This window comes from Jaculus jaculus, chromosome 8 (genome assembly GCF_020740685.1).
Source record: "Jaculus jaculus isolate mJacJac1 chromosome 8, mJacJac1.mat.Y.cur, whole genome shotgun sequence".
Lineage (NCBI taxonomy): Eukaryota > Metazoa > Chordata > Mammalia > Rodentia > Dipodidae > Jaculus > Jaculus jaculus.
Window position 1 is genome coordinate 90,397 of NC_059109.1, and position 21,039 is coordinate 111,435.

A 21,039-nucleotide genomic window follows, 5' to 3' on the forward strand; every position below is an offset into this window, starting at 1 on the left:
TTTTTAATTGGTTTTTCGAGGTAGGGTCTCACTCTAGCCCAGGGTGACCTGGAATTCACTATGGAGTCTCAGGGTGGTCTCGAACTTACAGTGATCCTCCTAACTCTGCCTCCCAAGTGCTGGAATTAAAGGCCTGTGCCACCACGTCCAGCTCATACGATTTGGTTTTTTGAGGTAGGGTTTCACTCTAGCTCAGGCTGACCTGGAACTTACTGTGTAGTCTCAGAGTGGCCTCGAACTCATGACAATCCTCCTACCACTGCCTCCCAAGTGCTGTGATTAAAGGCATGTGCCACCACGCCCAGCTATTTATTATTTTGTTTTTTCGAGGTAGGGTCTCAGTCTAGCTCAGACTGACCTGGAATTCACTATGTAGTCTCAGGGTGGCCTCAAACTTTTGGCAATCCTCCTACCTCTGCCTGTGGGCTTGCACCACCACACCCAGCTCCTATTTTTTTTTTAATATATTTTATTTATTTATTTATTTGACAGCGACAGACACAGAGATAAAGACAGATAGAGGGAGAGAGAGAGAATGGGCGCACCAGGGCTTACAGCTTCTGCAAACGAACTCCAGACACGTGCACCCCCTTGTGCATCTGGCTAACGTGGGACCTGGGGAACCGAGCCTTGAACCGGGGTCCTTAGGCTTCACAGGCAAGCGCTTAACTGCTAAGCCATCTCTCCAGCCCCTATTTTTTTAATTATTATTTTTTATTTATTTGAGAGAGAGATAAGGAGAGAAAGGGAGAGAGAATGAGTGTGCCAGGTCCTCTAGCCGCTGCAAACAAACTCAAGATGTATGTGCCACTTTGTGTATCTGGTTTACGTGGGTCCTGGGGAATCAAAACTGGATCCCTTGGATTTGCAGGCAAGTGCCTTAACCACTAAGCTATTTCTCCAGTCCTTTTATTTTTCTTTCTTTCCTTCTTTTTTTTTTTGTTCCTGTTTTTCAAGGTAGGGTCTCACTCTGGTCCAGGCTGACGTGGAATTAACTATGTAGTCTTTAAAGCAGCCTCAAACTCAAGGCGATCCTCCTACCTCTGCCTCCTGAGTGTGCCATTAAAGGCGTGTGCCACCACGCCTGGCACTTTTATTTTTCTTTTTAAATATTTTATATTTACTTATTTGGCAGAGAAAGGGAGGGGGAGAGAGCGAGAGAGGGAGAATGGATGTGCCAAGGCCACCAGCCACCGCAAATGAACTCCAGATGCGTGCGCCCCCTTGTGCATCTGGCTAACGCTTTAATTGCTAAGCCGTCCCTCCAGCCCCGTTTTATTTATTATTTATTTATTATTTTTTTTTTTCGGTTTTCCGAGGTAGGGTCTCACTCTAGCTCAGACTGACCCGAAATTCACTATGGAGTTTCAGGGTGGCCTTGAACTCATAGTGATCCTCCTACCTCTGCCTCCCGAGTGCTGGGATTAAAGGCATGCACCACCACGCCCGGCTTTTTCCGTTTTATTTTTTTATATGCAAAGAGTATTAAGGCTGGTGCCTGGTGCCTCAGCCACTGAATCACACTTTCATCATGTGCTACCTTGCGCTTGACTCACCTTTGTGCATAACCCTGAGATCTGGAGAGTTGAACATGGGTCCTTAGGTTTCAAAGGTTAAGTGCCTTATTGCTAAACCATCTCTCCAGCCCTTATTTTTATTTTGAGACTAGGTCTCATACAGCTCAAGATAGCCTAAAAATCCCTAAGTAGGCAAGAATGACCTCGAATTCCTGATCCTCCTGCAATAGGCATGCAATGTCAAATTCGTCCTCTGATATCTTTAGGCTATGATGTATCTTGAAAAGTAAGGCGAGTTCATAGAGAAAATGTGCTCTCAGATTGTGAGTTCACTGTAAACGATTGAACTGGTAAGAACAGTATAGCAGTTACCTTCTTGTTGCTGACCAGAAGCAGTTTCTGGAAATGAATTTTTTTTCTTTTTTTGTCCCCTCTAATTTAGGATCCTCCTGCCTCAGACTCCCCAGTGCTGGCATCACAAAGTGGGTACTACCACACTCAGCTCAAGATTTTCTTTGTTTTTTCAAGTTAGAGTCTCACTCTGGTTGAGGCTGACCTGGAATTAACTATGTAGTCTCACGGTGGCCTGAACTCATGGTGATCCTCCTTCCTCTGCCTCCTGAGTGCTGGGATTAAAGGCATGCGCCACCATGCCAGGCAAGATTTTCTTTTTAAAAAGACTTTTTAAACAACTTTTTGTTCATTTTTATTTATTTATTTGAGAGTAAGAGAGAAAGAGGCAGATATATAGAGAGAGCGAGAATGGGCGGTCCACTGCATACAAACTCCAGACATGTGTGCTCCCTTGTGCATTTGGCTAACATGGGTCCTGGGGAATCTAGCCTCAAACCGGGGTCCTTAGGCTTCACAGGCAAGCGCTTAACTGCTAAGCCATCTCTCCAGCCCAAGATTTTGTTTTTTAGACTTTATTTGCACGTGTGTGCTTATGTATGGGTTCATCAGGGTCTTGTGCCACTGCAAAGGAACACCGGGTATTTGTGCCCCTTTTTGTGTCTGGTTTATGTTGTGGGTGTCTTGGTAATTGAATCTGGGCAGGCAGCTTTTTTTTTTTCCCCAAGGTAGGGTCTCCTTTGACTGACCTGGAATTTACTATGTAGTCTCAGGCTGGCCTCGAATTCATAGCAGTCCTCCTACCCCTGTCTCCCAAGAGCTGGGATTAAAGGTATGCACCACCACGCTGGGCTCTTTTTTTAATTTTTTAATATTATTTATTTATTTTTTTTTGAGATAGGGTCTCACTCTAGCCCAGGTTTACCTGGAACTCACTCTGTAGTCTCAGGCTGGTCTAGAACTCACAGCAATCCTCCTACTCCTGCCTCCGGAGAACTGGGATTAAAGGCGTGCACCTCCATGCCCAGCTGGCAAACAGGTTTTGCAGGCAAACATCTTTAACCTCTGAGCCATTTTCCCAGCCCCCTTTATTATTTCTTCTTGGCATATGTGTGCATTGGTGTGAGTACAGATACACATGTGGAGATCCGAATACAACTTTCCCCTCTCGGACCCGCCTTCCACCTTGTTTTGGGGCAGAGTCTCTTTTTACTGCCTCCCTGGTTGGATCTGAGCTTCAGGGAAATTCCGTCTTTCATTTCGCGTGGGCGCCCTGGGAGTACAGAAATCCTGCTTTACGTGGGCTCTGTGGCTCAAACACTTTATCCAGGAAGACATCACACAGCCCTCAACATTGTAAGCACTCATTGAAGAATTTATTTTCATTTCTTAAAAATTTTTTTAATTTTATTTATTTGCAAGCAGAGAGAAAGAAGAGACAGAGAATGAGCACGCCAGAGCCTCTAGCTACTGCAAATGAACTTCAGACTCATGCACCACCTTGTTCATCTGACTTGCGAGGCTCCTGGGGAACTGAACTTGGGTCGCCTTTAATCCCAGCACTCGGGAAGCTGAGGTAGGAGGATCTCCATGAGTTCGAGGACACCCTGAGGCTGCATAGTGAATTCCAAGTCAGCCTGAGCTAGAGTGAGACTACCTCGAAAAACCAAAAAAAAACACATAATTGTCACAATAACACTGGGAAGTGTGTGCAGAATCCAAGGAAATGACGGGGTCCATGGCACATGCTGAAGAACAAAACCTCCGAGACGACATACTACCTGCAGTGCGGAGCTGGCAAACGGAGCCAGCGCCTGCGCAGTGGGAGCCTGTCTGGGAGGAAGTCCAAGACAGGAAGTCCCGCCCCCTCCCCGGCTGCGCGGTCTCCTCGCCTTCTATCCTGCTCGCCATCGCGGAGCCTTCGGTGTATCGCGCGCTTCTCATTAGGATCCCCCCCCACCTTCGCCCCCCGGCTGCGGGATCCTGCCCCGGGCCCCACTCGTGGGATCGCCCCCTCTCTCCCGGCCTGTGGTCCGTGGCTCTCGGTCCCTTCCCGGCCGAGCTTGCTGCGCGCGGCGCCAGCACCATGGTGGGTACCGTGACGTCAAAAGGGAGCGCCGGCGGGCGAGGGGCGGAGTGCGCGCGCTAGTCTACGGCTCGGGGCTGGAGTTCGCCCGGGGCTTTTCTCGTACTTCCCCAGTGCCTGGGACTCCGCATCGTTAAGGAGCCTTCTAGGAGTAAATGGCTTTTGGGGGTTCTGCAACCCCCAACAAATCTGAATGTGGGCGGGCACTGCGGGAGACGGGAAACCTAGTCCTCTCTGGAGATAAGGCTTCCGGAAGGTATGGGTGGGGTGCTGTCTGCAGTCTACTGGCAAGATCGAGAAAGGACCGCAGCAGTGGTGTTGGGGAGAATGGCCTGGGCGTTGAGAGGTGCAGGGCTCAGTGGAGGGACACAGTGAACTGTTCAGATCATGTGGGCTGTAATCTCTTAGATGCTTTGCTGTGACATTTTGACAACGACTAGAGATTTGGTGGGGACGGAAACACCAGTATCTGAAAATATCGACACAGGGACCTTCCTCCCAACCATGGCGCTTTCCATATGATGTTTCATCCTTCTTTCCCAATAGCTCTTCTACTCCTTTTTCAAGTCTCTTGTGGGCAAGGATGTGGTTGTGGAACTGAAGAATGACCTGAGGTAGGTACCTACTGCAACGACTCTGCAGAAGGTGGATGTACCCAGGGCCAGGTGTGATGGTGCACACCCTTAATCTCAACACTGGGAAGGCAGTGGTAGGAAGATCACAGAGAGTTCAAGACCAGTCTGGGACTACAGAGTTGGTGCCAGGTCAGCCCTGGCTAGAGTCAAACCCTACCTCGAAACTCCCCCTTTCTCCTCAAAATGTGAGAGAAATAAAGTAAAAAGGAAAAAAAAAAGTTATGCCTTCAGTGTCAAGATTAGCTTAAGTCTGGCATGGTGACGTACATATTTAATCCCGGCACTCAGGAGGCTGAAATAGGAGACCAACCCAATGAGACTATGGCCAAAATGTGATTTGTTCACAAAGTAAAGCTCATAATTGAATAATGTACAAAGCTATATCTATTAGAGGCTGGAGAAATGGCTCAAGGGCTTGCTTGCAAAGGCCCACTGGCCTGGTGTGATTCCCCAGTACCCTCATAAACCCAGATGCACAAAGTGGTGTGTATAACTGGAGTGGCAAGAGGCTCTGGTGTGCTCATTCGCCTTGTGCTCCCAAATAACAAAATAAAGAGTGGATTGGTTTAGGATCTAAATTAATGAAACAGTCTGGCAGCTTTGTCTTTTTACTTCAGAACTTACTGGAGAATCAAATCCCGAGCCATCAGGCTTTGAAAGCAAGCGCCTTAACTGCTGAGCCATCTCTCCAGCCCTGTGCTGATTTTAATATAAATTAATTCCTTCTTCCTCTTTGCCCTTGACAGCATCTGTGGAACCCTGCATTCTGTGGATCAGGTGAGGTATAGTGAGAGCTGAGAATCTGTTCTTTGGGAGGAGAGGGGAGAGGTTAAGGGTGGATACCTGCATCTTGTCTCCAGGGTTAATGTCGATGTTTACCTTCGTTCTCAGTACCTCAATATCAAGCTAACTGACATCAGTGTCACAGACCCTGAGAAGTACCCTCACATGGTGAGTTGGGGTGGGTGGAGAAAACACCTTTAAAGCCTGAGCCCCCTGGGTGGTTAGAGGACTTACTAAAGTTGTTTTTTTTTCCCCCGCATCTGCCTCTCCAGTTATCAGTGAAGAACTGCTTCATCCGAGGCTCAGTGGTCCGTTATGTGCAGTTGCCAGCGGACGAGGTGGACACACAGCTGCTACAAGATGCAGCGAGGAAAGAAGCCCTTCAGCAGAAACAATGACGGCTGCTGTTCCTTTTCTCCTCCCTGTACGTGGGTGTCCACCTCCTCAAGTCCTAGCTGAGGACGCGTGTCTTCCCCCCCCCCCATACAGGAGTTGTGTGTATGTTTCTTTTTTAAATAGTGATGCCTTTTTTTTTTAATTGGGTGGATGACAGTAACAATAGTGGGGAGCAGTATCCTCTGTTCGAAGGGTGGAATAAGAAAGCTGGGAACTGCAGAGCCTTCTGAGTCCTCAGCACCTGCCTTTCTCCTTCCTGGAGATGGTGAGAGTTTCCAGGGCCCTTTGTGATACATTTGGGGGATGGAGGGAATCTGTCCCGCATCGGGAGTAAACATTATGGTGCAAATTTGAGTTCTGGTTCTGTGGTCTGTTTTAGGCAGGTTGAAAGGGCGTGTTGGGTTCATTCACACTCGGTACGCTTACCCCACCTTTCCAGCCAAGAATCCCATTTAGCCAGCATCTTTGGCCTGTGGCATAAAGCCACCCAACTGGATGACATTGACATGTGTCTACCTATTCTTCATCCAGCCATTTGCTTATACTGTACCTGCAACTGGAGTGCTCGCTGCCCCGTCATTGTTCTTCCATTAGCGCTTTGTTCTGGGAATGGAATGTAGGGTTCACTCGGTCAGGTACCCACCTCGCCAGCTCCAGGGCTGGTCTTTGGATCCCTAACACCCCTGTAAACGCCGGGGGCGTGGCAGCGTGCATGTGATTCTAGGGCTCGGGAGGCGGCCAGAGTCTCACTGAGTGGGTTTACAAGAGAGACTGTACCTCCGTAAAGGGAGGGAGCGGAGACGTCACACGCGAGAGCAAAAAAAAACTCTCGGACTGAGCGCCAGCCCGCGGAAATACTCTACTTCCGGGTTTCTTCCTCGGTGCAGCCAGAGGGCACTTGCTTCCTATTGTGGATGACAACTGCGAGTGACGCAGGCTGCAGGGGGCCAGTCGCGGTGGGCACTGCTCTCCGACTGAGTGCCCAGACGACTAGCACGGTCTGCACAACGGGCGTTCGCGCACCTTCTCGGCGGCGTCCCGCCCCTCCCGGCCGGCGGCCCGGCCGAGGACCCCTCCCGGGGTGCCCGCGGCGACGCCTGACCCGCGCACGTCCTTCCGTCCCGTCTGCACCCGGTGCCGCTCCTCGAGCGCGTGGCGGCGGAGCGGGGGCGGCCGCGGTCCGGCGCGGAGGTGGAGGCGGAAGGAGCGCGCACGCAGGCGGGACGCGGCCGCCCCCGCGAGGACCCGCCGTCCGGAAGCGCTCGTGGTCACAGAGGGGAGGAGACACGTGGGCGCCGCCGCCGGGATCGGTGCTGGGGCCGGGGCCGAGCGCGTGACTAGAGATCCCACCGGCGCCTCCTCCGGCCCGGTGACCATCGCAGTCCAGTACGTCCCCGGCTCGAGCGCGGGTGGACACGGTCACGGCCCCCAGATCCCGGCCGAAGACTCCTTACGGCCATGTCCATCCTCTACGTCTCCCCTCACCCCGAGGCCTTCCCCAGTCTGCGAGCCCTCATCGCCGCCCGCTACGGGGAGGCCGGCGAGGGTCCCGGCTGGGGAGGAGCTCATCCCCGCATCTGTCTACAGCCACCACCGCCCAGCCGGGCCCCGGTGCCCCCGCCTCGCCTGCCCGCCTTGGAGCAGGGACCCGGGGGCCTCTGGGTGTGGGGGGCCCCAGCTGTGGCCCAGCTACTGTGGCCAGCAGGTCTCGGGGGACCTGGGGGTAGCCGGGCTGCTGTCCTCGTCCAACAGTGGGTCAGTTACGCAGACACCGAGCTAGTTCCAGCTGCCTGTGGGGCGACACTGCCAGCCCTGGGATTTCGAAGCTCCGGCCAGGACGCCCAGGTGAGAGAGAAGAGGAAGGAAACGAGGATTGGAAAGGATTGTGAGACAGGGAGCTGGCTTGTCACGTACGGAATGTGAGGGATCTACCGCCCACTGTCGTCACTTCAGACTTAAACTTTTTGTTTTGTTATTTTGAGACAGGGTCTCACTCTTATCTGGAACTCACTCTATATGTAACCCCGGCTGGCCTGGATCTCAACGATCCTCCTACCTCCTGAGTGCTGGGATTAAAGGTGTGAGCCACTATGCCAGGTTTAGGCACATTTTTAAGTTCCTTACTTTGATCTTCCAATGTCTATGGCTATAAAAGGTGCCCTGCCTCGCTGATTTAATGAAATTAAAAGGCATATGCCAAGTGTATCATCTACTGCCAGACTTTTTTTTGTTTGTTCGTTTTTTTCGAGGTAGGGTCTTAAACCTAGCCCAGGCGGACCTAGAATTCAATATATAGTCTCTCAAGATAGCCTCAAACTCACAGTGTGCCTTCTACCTCTGCCTTCCGAGTGATGGAATTAAAGGTGTGCGCCACCATGCCTGAGTGGGTTTTTGTTTGTTTTGAGACACTCAATCTATAGCCCAGGTTAGCTGGCCTGGGACTCACTATGTAAACCAGACTAGCACTGCACTCAGTCTGTCCTCCTACCTTAGCCTCCCAAGTGCTGGGATTACAGTGTGCACCACCACGTTGGGTGTGCCAGGTGCTTTAAAGTTTCTGAGTAAGTGCTTGATGAGTCTGAATGTGATGAGGGCAGATATTACTTTGAACTTAGGAGAATCTGAGAAAGAGATCATAGTTGCTGGGAGGAGATAGAGAAGTGAAACAAGGAAGAAGGGAGGGAAAGGACTGATAATCCCACCAGGTGGTAACTAAGTAATACTGGAGTGGGCGGGGGGGGGGGGGGACTGCTGTACTAAAAACTACATGCTGGGTACTCCGTGTTAACTCCAGTGAATGGATGAATATGTAACACAGACCCTGGCTCGCTTCCTGAGCACCCTGACTAAAGTAGAGTCCCTCTCATGGAAATCTGTTACCATCCGCCTGCTTCATTTTCTTCATAGAAGAAAAGCAGGGGAATGCATTTCATATTTGCTAGTTTATTGTCCCTTCAGTAGAATATACCTGCTGATGCCCTGGATCCAGTAGTCATTGTGTTGCTGCATATAATCCTTACTTGTAACTTCTCCGCTTACTGTATCTCTTGTAACAATATAGCGACGAGTATTTAACACAGAGTTGAGTTGTTGGAGGAATCTGAAGCATACACATAGGGATCTGGTGCTGGGATCAGACGTAGGGCCCATGCATGCTAAGCACTCTGCTATGGAGCCACACGTTGGAAGTATTTGTTTCATGACCCTTTGAGTAAGGAAGGAACTGGTCTCAGAGGTGATGAGCAGTGGGACTAGAGAAAGGCCAAATGGATTGGGTTAGGTGGGCAACAGGGGCAGGATAGCAATGGGTAAGCTTTGTCTCATCCCTTTTTCTTCCCGCCAGGCTGCGCTCGGTGCCCTGGGCAAGGCCCTGAGCCCCTTGGAGGAATGGCTTCAACTGAACACTTACCTGGCTGGGGATGCCCCCACGCTGGCTGACCTGGCTGCTGTGACAGCCTTGCTGCTGCCCTTCCGATATGTGAGGCTCTGGGGCCTGGGGAGGAATGGCAGTGCTTCCATCAGACTTCAACAGAGGGCTGCCAAGGACAGTGATTTCTTTTCTCTACAGGTCCTGGACCCCTCTGCCCGCCGGATCTGGGGTAATGTGACTCGCTGGTTTAACACATGTATACACCAGCCAGAATTCCGAGCTGTGCTGGGAGAAGTGGTCCTGTACTCAGGGACCAGGTCTGTCCCTCAGCAGCCAGGTGAGCAGAGCTGGGAATGAAGGGCAACTCTTCTCTTTCTATGTTAGGAACAGCTGGACCGCTGGGGCAGGGAGCTGTGGGAGGTTAGCACCCCTGAGGGAGCTCCTGGGCAGCAGAAATGGCTCTTTGAAACTCAGTAGCAGTGTTTACAGAGGGTCCCCATATGCCTGGGTCTCAATGTCTGTGCTTCTTCCCCAGGTCTTGAGGTTACTGTGCCCCCAAAGACAGCTGCTCAGCTCAAGAAAGAGGCGAAGAAACGGGAGAAGCTGGAGAAGTTCCAGCAGAAGCAGAGGCTCCAGCAGCAGCCCCCAGCGGGGGAGGTGAAAGCCAGCGGAAGTGGAGAGCTGGGCGTCTGGAGGGTGCCTGCCTCAGCCCTGGTGAGGCGGCTGACGTTTGTTTCTCTGTCCCTTCTGCCTCCTGAGCAGAGGAAACCTAAAGGAGAGAAGAAGGAGAGACGGGATCTTGGGATCATTACTTATGACTTCCCTACCCCACCCGGGGAAAAGAAAGGTATGAAGGGGGAGGACCCTCCCTTTAATCACTGCTTCCCAGCATTCTCCCTTTTGCTTTGTTCTAAGCCCCTTCAGTGAATGGACCCCGGCTCTGAAGTGTGGAGGGCAGAGGCCTGTTCCTCCTGTGTGGGCCCAGCCCCCTCCAGCTGCCCTGAGCCTCCCTTCCCTCTCCGCTCTCCTCTCTTTAGATGTCAGCGGCACTATGCCCGACTCCTACAGCCCTCAGTATGTGGAGGCTGCCTGGTACCCTTGGTGGGAGCAGCAAGGTTTCTTCAAGCCAGAGTATGGGGTGAGTGGTCACTGCTTCCCAAGCGGAGAGGAGGTTGGAGGTGGGGAAGGACAGGACGGAAGGACTCCTTGCTTGCTTGGGAAGGGGACATGAGAGGTGGCCTGAGGCCTTAGAAGATGCCTATCCTTTCTGTTATCAGCGTCCTAGTGTGTCCACACCAAATTCCCGAGGTGTGTTCATGATGTGCATCCCACCCCCCAACGTGACAGGCTCCCTGCACCTAGGACACGCTCTCACCAACGCCATCCAGGACTCCCTGACTCGATGGTGAGCTCCTGTGTAAACCTGGCTGGTCCCCTCTGCCCTACCTGGCTTCCTTTCTCTTTCCTAATGGCTCTGAGCCATGGCTGGGTGGGCCTTGCTCATTTCGCCAGTGTGCACCCCCGCCTCTCCCTCCATCGTCTACCAAGAACAACAGTTCACTTCGTTGGTGGTGCTGGGGATTGAACCCAAGGCTTTGTTCATGCTCAATACATGCTCTACCATTGGCTTTTCGAGGTAGGATTTTATTCTAGTTCAGGCTGACCTGGAATTCACTACATAGTCTCAGGTGACCTTGAACGCACTCATGGTGATCCTACCTCTGCCTCCCAAGTGCTGGGATTAAAGGTGTGTGCCAACACACCCAGCTCGCTCGCTCGCTCGCTCGCTCTCTTCTTTCTTTCTTTCTTTCTTTCTTTCTTTCTTTCTTTCTTTCTTTTGTTTTTGTTTTTGGCTTTTTGAGGTGGAGTCTCAATCTAGCTCAGGCTAACCTTGAATTCACTATGTAGTCTCAGGGTGGCCTCAAACTCATAGCAATCTTCTTGCTTCTGCCTCCCAAGTGCTGGGATTAAAGACATACATACCACACCCAGCTTCTAAGATCTTTTGTGCCAATTATTATTATTATTATTTTCTTTTTTTTGAGTTAGGGTCTCACCTTAGCCCAGGCTGACCTGGAATTCACTGTATAGTTGCAGAGTGGCCTCAATTTCACAGCAGTCATCCTATCTCAGCCTCCCTAGGGCTGGGATCAAAGGAGTGTACCCGGCTGCCATTGAGCTCTTGATCTTCCTGCCTCCACTTCCCCAGTGCTGGGATCACAGGCATGTGCCACCACACCCAGAATCCCTTAACGTGTTCATAGTGTGTACATTCCTTCTGTGGCATTCGAGTGGCACCTGTGTCTGGAATTCATCATATGCTGTGTGTCTGTATGTGGGCAGGTTGATGTCCAGTATCTTCCTCTGTCACTGTTACTTCATTATTTTGGATACAGGGTCTCTCACTGAACCTGGGATACACTAGCTTAACTTTTTTTTTATTTTTCTGGGTGTGGTGGCACATGCCTTTACTCCCAGCTCTTGGGGGGGCAAGGTAGGAGGATCATTGCGAGTTTGAGGTCAGCTTGGGCTAGAGCAAGACTCTACTTCAACAAAAAGTCTAGGAGCTGGGCATGGTGGCGCATGCCTTTAATCCCAGCACTCAGGAGGCAGAGGTAGGAGGATCACTGAGAGTTCCGAGGCCACCCTGAGACTACATAATGAATTCCAGATCACCCTGAGTCAGAGTGAGACCCTACCCCGAAAAACCAAAAATAAATAAATAAATAAATAAGTCTGTGTGCATGCCTGTGTTTGAGGTGCACCAAAGTCTCCTGCCTCTGCAAATGAACTCCAGATGCTTGTGCCACTTTTTTTTTTAATTTTCTCAATTTTTTTTAACATTTTCCATGATTATAAAAAAGTATCCCATGGTAATACCCTCCCTTCCCCCTTGTGCCACTTTTTTGTTGTTGTTGTTTTTCGTGGTAAGATCTTGCTCTAGCCCAGGCTGACCTGTAATTGTCTCATGCCGCCATCGAACTCAGAGTGATCCTATTTCTGCTTCCTTAGTGCTGGAATTAAAGGCATGCACCACTACACCTGGCTTGTGCCACTTTGTGTTTGGTGGGTAGCTGGGAAATTGAAGATATATTGGCAGTCTTTGTAAGTAAGTACTTTAACTGCTGAGTCATTTCCTTGGCCCTCTGCCTTATTATTTTTCTTTTCAATTTATTTTTTATTAACAACTTCTGTGATCTTATTTTTTTTAATGCTGTTTCTAAGCAGGATCTCAGCCCAGGCTCACTTGGAACTCAGTGATCCTCTTATCTCAGCCTCCCTAGTGCTAGGACTAAAAGCCTGAGTTGCCATGCCCAGCTCCACACTATTTATGTATGTATGTATGTATGTTTGGTTTTTTTGAAGTAGGGTCTGACTCTTACCTCAGGCTGACCTGGATTTCACTATGTAGTCTCAGGGTGGCTTCAAACTCCATGGTGATCCTCCTACCTCTGCCTACCCTCTGCTGGGATTAAAGGCATACGCCACCACGCCTGGCAACACACTATTTTTGGTTTTTGTTTTTGTTTTTGTTTTTTGAGGTAGGGTCTCACTCTAGCCAAGGCTGACCTGGAAATCACTATGGAGTCTCAGGGTGGCCTTGAACTCACGGCAGTCCTCCTACCTCTGCCTCCCAAGTGCTGGGATTAAAAGCATGCACCACCACACCCAGCACCACCCTATTTTTTAAATAAAATATTTTATTTTTACTTATTGATTTGAGAAACAGAGATTGATACAGAAATAGGCAGGTAGACAGAATGGTCATGCCAGGCCCCCTAGCCCTGTAAACGAATTCCAGGTGCATGTGCTCCTTGTACATCTGGCTTACGTGGGTTCTAAGGAATCGAACCGAGGTCCTTTGGCTTTTCAGGCAATCTTTCCAGCCCCTCGACCCTAATTTTTTTTTTTTTTTTCCCCAAGGCAGGGTTTCAGTCTAGCTCAGGCTGACCTGCAATTTACTATGTAATCCCAGGGTGGCCTTGAACTCCTGGCGATCCTCCTACCTCTGCCTCCTGAGTGCTGGGATTAAAGGATGTGCACCACCACTCCTGGCTTTCTAGATCCTATTCTGAGACACTAAACCTCAACTCTGTGATTCAGTTTGATTGGCCAGTAGTCCCTCGGGATTCGCCTGTCTTTGCCACTGTGTTGGGTTACAGGGTATGCTAGCATACCACTTTTATGTGGTTACTAGGGATCTGACCTCAGGTCCTCATGCTTATATGACAAGTACTTTTACCCATCTCTGCTTTTTTTTTTTTTTTTGAGGTAGGGTCTCACTTAGTCCAGGCTGACCTGGACTTAAGTATGGAGTCTCGGGGTAGCATTGATCCTCCTTACATATGACTCCCCAGTGCTGGGATTAAAGGCATGCACCACCACGCCCAGCCTGCTTTTGTTTTTTTGAGACAAGGTCTTTTGTACTGTAGGGTGGCCTGGAACTCCTCATCTTCCTGCTTCAGTCTCCTGAGTGCTGAGTTTACAGGCATATGCCACCACAGCAGGTGGCTTTGTTTCCTTCTTGAGCAATTTAATGTGTGTAGAACTTATTTTTAGGATTACTGGAAAGTTGATTTTTCCAAATAATTAGTAGGGTGTTCCATATAAACTTCTTTAATGGTTTCTCCTCACTTTCCTCCCTACTTGGCTCTGTGCAGATAGATTTGGTTCCCTAATCTGTCATTTTTGTTCCCATGTGGTGACCAATCCTGACTTTCTCAAGCCTTTGACTTTCTAGATGGGCAAGAGCCTGTTCTTTCTCCATACTGCTGTGCTGGCCTTATGAATCTTCTCTCCCTGCCTGGCTTTAGAATTAGAAGGTTCCAGCATCGCCCACTTTATTTCCTGAGCATCTTTCAATCCCTTGCCTAGAACCTTCTGTATACTTTGGTGTTGGGCTCAGCTGACCTGGCTCATCCACCATGTGACCCTCATGCCCTTCCATAGGCATCGCATGCGTGGGGAGACCACCCTGTGGAACCCAGGCTGTGACCACGCAGGTATTGCCACCCAGGTGGTGGTGGAGAAGAAACTATGGCGGGAGCAGGGACTGAGCCGGCACCAGCTGGGCCGTGAGGCTTTTCTTCAGGAGGTCTGGAAGTGGAAGGAGGAGTGAGTACACAGCCTCCCTGTTGAGGTTCTACCCTAGCTCCTCGTTCCCTTCCTATAACCCTGGCTGCAAGGCAGAGGCTTGGTTGGCTTGAGGGCCCAGGTCAATTCCAGAAGGATGCATGGCCCCCATGTTACCTCATCGGCTGCCCAATGTCTCCCTCTCGCCCAGGCCTAAGTGCTGACCCTGGCCTCTGTCCACTCAGGAAGGGCGACAGGATTTACCACCAGCTGAAGAAACTCGGCAGCTCCTTGGACTGGGATCGCGCCTGTTTCACCATGGACCCTGTAGGCAGGCAGGGTCTCAGGGTGGGGTGTCTGTGAAGGGAGTACCCCAGGAAGTAAACCTCCCTCTCAAACACAACTGAGGGCTCAGCTACAGGCACCACCTCCCAGCCCTCCTCATAGCCCTTTGTGTTCCCTGTCCCCTGCTTGGGAGTCCCAGGATCCTCCGGGCAGGGGTACTCAGGCCTCCTGTCCCATGGAGCCTGAGTTCCATAATGCCGTGCTCCAGTGGCTGCCCCATCAAGAGAGCTTCCCTGCCATCCTGGCATCACCAAGCTTGTCAGCCTCTGTGCACACTTCATTCCTGCCCAAGGAAGGAACACCCGTGGACTGAGGAGGTGGTAGAAAGTGGTTGTTCTGTCAAGCATGAGGACCAAGTTTGGAACCAGCACCCTGTTAGAAAGCTGCGTGTGGTGGCGCACACCTGCTGTCCCAGTCAGTGAGGTCTAGATTCAGCAAGAGACCCTGTCTCAACGAATACTGTGGAAGATACCTGGTATTGACCTCTGGCTTCTGTGCACAAACATGTGCTCCCACACACACATAATATAAGGGACTCCCTGAAGGGACCTAGTTCCGGCTAGTGCACTCTGGACAGGACAGACCTTACTAGATCCCACTGCCTAGCGTGTCCACCTGGCTTCCAGGCATCAAGACTAAGCCCTTCCTTCCTCCTCCACCCAGAAATTGTCCACTGCTGTGACAGAGGCTTTTGTTCGGCTTCATGAAGAAGGTGTCATCTACCGCAGCACCCGCCTGGTAAACTGGTCCTGCACCCTCAACTCGGCCATCTCTGACATTGAGGTGCACCCCCAACCCTCAGCCTGTCTCCTTCCCGATCCCTGCCCAGCCCCCAGGCCACCTCTCTAAATAACCCATCTCACAGGTGGATAAGAAGGAACTGACTGGTCGCACCCTGCTCTCTGTGCCTGGCTACAAGGAGAAGGTGGAGTTTGGAGTCCTTGTGTCCTTTGCATACAAAGTTCAAGGCTCAGGTGGGAGCATCAAGACCTGAGCTGGGGGAGGAGGACAGGGACACAGCAGAGCTGAGGCCACAAAGTCTTCTGTCACTCCAGACGACGACGAGGTAGTGGTGGCAACAACTCGAATCGAGACGATGCTGGGTGATGTGGCCGTCGCTGTGCACCCCAAAGATCCCAGATATCAGGTATGGGGGTCACTGGGTTCCCTGGCTGTCACCCAGGGATCTTGAGCTAGAAATCATCTGGCTCCTTTCCCAGTCTGTAGCATGGAACTTCCAGCAGCCATTCAGGGCAGAGGGGGGGGTTGGTCAGGGCTCTGGAGAGGAGGGTCTCACACCCAGCCCTGTATCACTGCTGACTTCTCTCTCTGTTCCAAGCACCTCAAGGGGAGGAGTGTGACCCACCCATTCCTGTCCCGGAGCCTCCCCATTATCTTTGATGACTTTGTGGACATGGAGTTTGGCACAGGTGAGTGGAGGCTGGGTCTGTTAGGTGCAGAAGAGACAGTCCAAAGTCTTACCTCAGCTGTCCCTCTTCTCTTAAGAAAGAACACCATCTTTAAATGAATAGGCAGGGCTGGAGAAATGGCTCAGCAGTTAAGACGTTTGCCTACAAAGCCTAATGACCCAGGTTTGGTTCCCTGGTACCCACTTAAAGCCAGATGCACAAAGTGCCGTACGCATCTGGAGTTTGTTTGTAGTGGCTGGAGGTCCTGCCTCTCTATCTTTGTGTCTCTCAAATAAAAAGTAAAATGTTTTAAATGAATAGGCAGGACTTGGGTTGTTAGGAAACTCCATTGTATAGTTGGGGGCAGATGGTCAGGGAGCCATGTGGGTTCCAAGATATCACTTGAGACCCACTCCCCATGTGCCCAGGTGCGGTGAAGATCACCCCTGCCCATGACCAGAACGACTATGAAGTTGGGCAGCGACACAGGCTAGAGGCCATCAGCATCATGGACTCGCACGGGGCCCTCATCAATGTGCCCTCGCCCTTCCTGGTAAGGGGCTGGCTGTGGGGCCTGGGTTGGGGGTTGAGGGTTGCTTAGACACCTCCATGATGAGGCCTTCCCCATTCAGGGCCTGCCCAGGTTTGAGGCCAGGAAAGCAGTGCTGGCGGCCTTAAAGGAGCGGGGACTCTTTCGTGGCATCAAGGACAACCCTATGGTGGTGCCACTTTGCAAGTGAGAATGAGGGCCAGGGAGGATAGGTCGGGTGGGTGCTTCTCAAGGTGCTCTCCTGGCTCCCCATGTCACACATCCTCCTGCAGCCGCTCCAAGGATGTGGTAGAGCCTCTGCTAAGGCCTCAGTGGTATGTGCGCTGTGGGGAGATGGCTCAGGCTGCCAGTGCTGCTGTGACCCGGGGTGACCTCCGCATTTTGCCTGAAGCTCATCAGAGAACATGGCACTCTTGGATGGATAACATTCGGTGTGTAGAACTGGTGGTGTGGGGAGGACTGCTGGCCGCGGGGCACAGGCAGAGACACCTTGGTGGAGCCTTGCTGTTTACAGGGATTGGTGCATCTCCCGGCAATTGTGGTGGGGCCACCGCATCCCAGCCTACTTCGTCACCATCCATGACCCAGCCATACCCCCTGGGGAGGTGAGGATAGGCCAGAGCTAGGTTTCTGGGGGCTGTAGGTTTGGTGGGGAAGGATCGGCAAGGCAGCAACGATCCCTGTAATACTTTGTCTGTGGCAGGACCCTGATGGGCGCTACTGGGTGAGTGGACGCAGTGAAGCAGAGGCCCGGGAGAAGGCTGCCCGAGAGTTTGAAGTGTCCCCAGACAAGATTAGCCTCCAGCAAGGCAAGACAGGCCTTGTGGGTTGGAAGACACAGCTGGAGTTTCAACCCTATATCTAATCCTCTAACCTCTGACCCTTGGCTTCTCCCAGATGAGGATGTATTGGACACCTGGTTCTCTTCTGGCCTCTTCCCCTTTTCCATCTTTGGCTGGCCTAATCAGGTGTGTTCCTGGGGCAAGGCTGGGGTGGGGTGGGGTGGGGTGGGGTGGGGTCTCAAAAGGAGATGCTTGGCTCCTCACATCCTCATCTTCTCCCAGTCAGAAGACCTCAGTGTGTTCTACCCTGGGACACTGCTGGAGACAGGTCACGATATCCTCTTCTTCTGGGTGGCCCGGATGGTCATGCTCGGCCTGAAGCTTACTGGCAGACTGCCCTTCAGAGAGGTGTGAAGATGGCTGGAGCCCTTCCACAGTCTGCGCCTGCTCACCTGCCCTCCTGTGCAGCACAGGGAGGCTGCATGCAGACCGGGAATAGCTGTGGGTGGGCCTGGCCCAGGGTCGAGGGGCTGAACTCCAGCCTGGGCTGCACTCAGCAATCCTGGCCCAGGGCTTGCTCCAGAAAGGAGCACCTCTCATGTTAAGGCTTTGGACATGCCGGGGTGGGATTTGGAGCCGTCAGAGCCTAGAGAGGACATCATTTACAAGAACTTGCTGCCTCATCGCTCTTCACCTGTCCCCAGGTCTACCTGCATGCCATCGTGCGTGATGCTCATGGCCGAAAGATGAGCAAGTCTCTTGGCAATGTCATCGACCCATTGGACGTCATCCATGGAGCAACCCTGCAGGTGGGATGCTACTGGGTCATCAGAACAGTTGTAGGACTGTGGCCACAGCTACCTAACCACTCCATCTTCACCCTCAGGGCCTCCATGACCAGTTACTGAATAGCAACCTGGATGCCAGCGAGGTGGAGAAGGCTAAAGAAGGGCAGGTACAAGGGCCAGGCCAGGGAGTGGCCCTGGAGCAGGCTGTCCTGGGATGGAGCTGACTGGGCCCTGTCCCCTCTGCCTCCTCCTGTAGAAGACTGACTTCCCAGCTGGAATTCCGGAATGTGGTACTGACGCCCTGCGGTTTGGACTCTGTGCTTACACATCCCAGGGTATGACCCCAGACACTTCACTCCCAGATGCCATTGTTACCTTTCCTGAGACCCATGCTCTCCTACTTGGGCAGTGAGAGCCAGGCTTACCAACTTCTCTTCCCCAGGTCGAGACATCAATCTGGATGTAAACCGGATACTGGGCTACCGTCACTTTTGTAACAAGCTCTGGAATGCCACCAAGTTTGCCCTCCATGGCCTTGGGAAGAGTTTCACGCCCTTGCCCACCTCCAAGGTGAGGGCCAAAAGGCTCACCCTAACGCTCACGTGTCCTGCATATTCCATGCTACATCAGCATTGCAGTCCCTGTCCCCAGGGAGCCTCCCTGTGGCTGGGGAACAGTGAAGATGCCAGACGCAGGCATGGGAGTCTCCCCTGGAGTCTGGCTTGTCTCACTCCCAAGCATTGGGCACATCTCAACTGCTTTGGTCCCCTCAGGAGTGCAGATTTCCTTCCAAGCCCTGTGGAGTCTGGCTCCCTCCCCCAGGCATATAGTGCCCTACTGGCTGACACCCTTCTTCCCTCAAGCCTGGAGGCCATGAGAGCCTCGTGGACCGCTGGATCCTCAGCCGCCTGACTGAAGCCGTGAGACTCAGCAATGAAGGTTTCCAGGCCTACGATTTTCCTGCTATTACCACTGCCCAGTACAGCTTCTGGCTCTATGAGCTCTGTGACGTCTACTTGGTGAGAAGCAGCTGGGGGACCACAGCTTTGCCGCTGGGTGGTTGTGAGACTGAACCCGTCCATTTTCTCCCTGGCCCTCACCGGCCAGCATAGCAAGGGCCCCAGGCTAGACATGATCCCTAATCTTCCCCACACCCTAGGAGTGCATAAAGCCCATCTTGAATGGAGTGGACCAGGTGGCAGCCGAGAGTGCCCGTCAGACCCTGTACACCTGCCTGGATGTTGGCCTGCGCCTGCTGTCGCCCTTCATGCCCTTTGTCACAGAGGAGCTCTTCCAGAGGCTGCCCCGGCGGACAGCCCAGGCCCCTGTCAGCCTCTGCATTACTCCCTTCCCAGAGCCCTCTGAGGTAAGGGGCCTGGTCTAGGGGGGCTGCTGCCCTCCCTCTTCCGGCCCCTCTCACCTGCTCTTCCACCTCGGCAGTGCTCCTGGAAGGACCCTGAGGCGGAAGCTGCACTGGAGCTGGCACTGAGCATCACTCGGTCCGTTCGCTCCCTGCGTGCTGACTACAACCTGACCCGGATCCGCCCCGACTGTGAGCCTCGGGCCCTGTGTCCACTGCCCACTGCTGCTCAGCTCACTCTGGGGTCCCACAGTCTGCCTCTTGTCTCCTTGGGGACAGGCCTCACCTTCTTCCCTCCCTGACAGGTTTCCTGGAAGTGACTGATGAGGCCACAGGTGCCCTGGCTTCAGCAGTATCCAGTTACGTGCAAACTCTGGCCAGTGCAGGAGTGGTGGCTGTCCTGGCTCTGGGGGCCCCTGTGCCCCAGGGTTGTGCTGTGGCCCTAGCTTCAGAGCGCTGCTCCATCCACCTGCAGCTGCAGGGGCTGGTGGATCCCCCCCGGGAACTGGCCAAGCTGCAGGTCAAGCACGATGAGGCGCAGCGGCTGGCACAGCGCCTGCGGGAGCGTCGCGCGGCCTCAGGCTATTCCGTCAAGGTGCCCCTTGAGATCCAAGAAGCAGATGGAGCCAAGGTGTGTGGTGGGGTGGGGGGTTCCCCACACTTACCAGCTCCTGAACAGTGGCTGTACAGCCCACGCCATGTATGCATTAGCAATGGGGGTGAGCGGGGTGGTAAGGATCACAGCAGGTTGGAGACAGGAGGACATGCCTGGACCTGGGCTTGGGACGTGTGTAGTCAAGAAGCCCTGGTCCAGTGCCTGCGGGTTCACCTGGGGTGACTGCAGAAGGGTCCAGCTTGAGAGCTCTTCACAGACACCTTGCCTGGGTCCAAGATCCTCCAGGGAGGGCCAGAGGGTAAACAGTAATGAGGCTGAGGGCTGGAGAGCAGTGGCTGTGGTTAGGCGCTCATCCTCTAGTGCCCTTGTACAAGTAAAGTTACCACTTTCACCTAAGTGCAGCCACAGTGACTTGCCAAGTAGCTTGTGGTCTCCTGCCCAGGTGGGGGGTTCTGGGAAGGATGTGTGCTGCTTTGATTTGTCCTTGGACATTGGCCACTCTGAGAAAAGGGAAGACCCAAGAGGCTGGGCCCTGGTGGAAGTGGAGTGAGGTGGGCAGGAGTAGCCTACCGCACAGGCTTCCCCTCACCCCTCCTTGGCCCTTACCATCTCACTGACGTGGGCTCCTCAGCTGTCCTGGGTGCTTATTCGCCTCTCTGCCCTCAGTTGCAACAGGCAGAAGCAGAGCTCAGGAAGGTGGATGAGGCCATCGCCCTATTCCAGAAGATGCTGTGACCCCCAACTCCAACCCTCAAAGCCCCACTGCTCCACCATGGGATTGGCAACAATAAAATATTTTGCCACAAGTTGCTGTTGTCTGTGCATGTTGTGGGCGCAGAAGGGGATGCAGAGGGCCGGCTCGTGGGTGCTGGTGGGCAGAGAGATGCATCTGTCTGGGTCTATCCTGGCACAGTGCCAGGCCTGAGTCATGCTTCTCCCATCCTCCCAGCTGCCCTCACCTCCGCACTGCGCTGAGCT

General features: G+C 52.7%; 2 protein-coding genes across 2 annotated transcripts; both read left to right on the forward strand.

The window, feature by feature from the left end:
- The first annotated feature begins 3,586 nt into the window (after positions 1–3,586).
- Positions 3,587–6,122, forward strand: Lsm2 (LSM2 homolog, U6 small nuclear RNA and mRNA degradation associated). Its single transcript, XM_045156857.1, has 5 exons — positions 3,587–3,957; positions 4,501–4,568; positions 5,336–5,366; positions 5,481–5,540; positions 5,645–6,122. The coding sequence occupies exons 1-5, from the start codon at positions 3,595–3,597 to the stop codon at positions 5,768–5,770; spliced, it is 648 nt and encodes a 215-aa protein (XP_045012792.1). The 5' UTR covers positions 3,587–3,594; the 3' UTR covers positions 5,771–6,122.
- Positions 6,123–7,050: 928 nt separating this feature from the next.
- Vars1 (valyl-tRNA synthetase 1) lies at positions 7,051–20,867 on the forward strand. The gene is made up of 29 exons (XM_004671860.2): positions 7,051–7,613; positions 9,112–9,246; positions 9,337–9,475; positions 9,674–9,795; positions 9,901–9,985; positions 10,176–10,276; positions 10,416–10,543; positions 14,089–14,253; positions 14,457–14,538; positions 15,220–15,339; positions 15,422–15,530; positions 15,612–15,703; positions 15,896–15,986; positions 16,394–16,518; positions 16,598–16,701; positions 16,788–16,946; positions 17,030–17,120; positions 17,219–17,324; positions 17,413–17,483; positions 17,580–17,705; positions 18,002–18,106; positions 18,184–18,252; positions 18,342–18,420; positions 18,528–18,655; positions 18,949–19,104; positions 19,245–19,451; positions 19,526–19,637; positions 19,751–20,076; positions 20,728–20,867. Exons 1-29 carry the CDS (start codon positions 7,227–7,229, stop codon positions 20,794–20,796), a joined length of 3,789 nt encoding a protein of 1,262 aa, XP_004671917.2. The 5' UTR covers positions 7,051–7,226; the 3' UTR covers positions 20,797–20,867.
- The last annotated feature ends 172 nt before the right edge of the window (positions 20,868–21,039 follow it).

Bases quoted from the DNA above. Each gene is read 5' to 3' on its own strand.
- Lsm2 (XM_045156857.1), top strand. From the start codon at position 3,595: ATGACGGGGTCCATGGCACATGCTGAAGAACAAAACCTCCGAGACGAC. The intron at 4,569-5,335 runs GTAGGTACCTAC...TGCCCTTGACAG, and splicing joins GAACTGAAGAATGACCTGAG to CATCTGTGGAACCCTGCATT. The intron at 5,367-5,480 runs GTGAGGTATAGT...CTTCGTTCTCAG, and splicing joins CCCTGCATTCTGTGGATCAG to TACCTCAATATCAAGCTAAC.
- Vars1 (XM_004671860.2), top strand. From the start codon at position 7,227: ATGTCCATCCTCTACGTCTCCCCTCACCCCGAGGCCTTCCCCAGTCTG. The intron at 14,254-14,456 runs GTGAGTACACAG...CTGTCCACTCAG, and splicing joins GTCTGGAAGTGGAAGGAGGA to GAAGGGCGACAGGATTTACC. The intron at 19,105-19,244 runs GTGAGAAGCAGC...CCCACACCCTAG, and splicing joins AGCTCTGTGACGTCTACTTG to GAGTGCATAAAGCCCATCTT.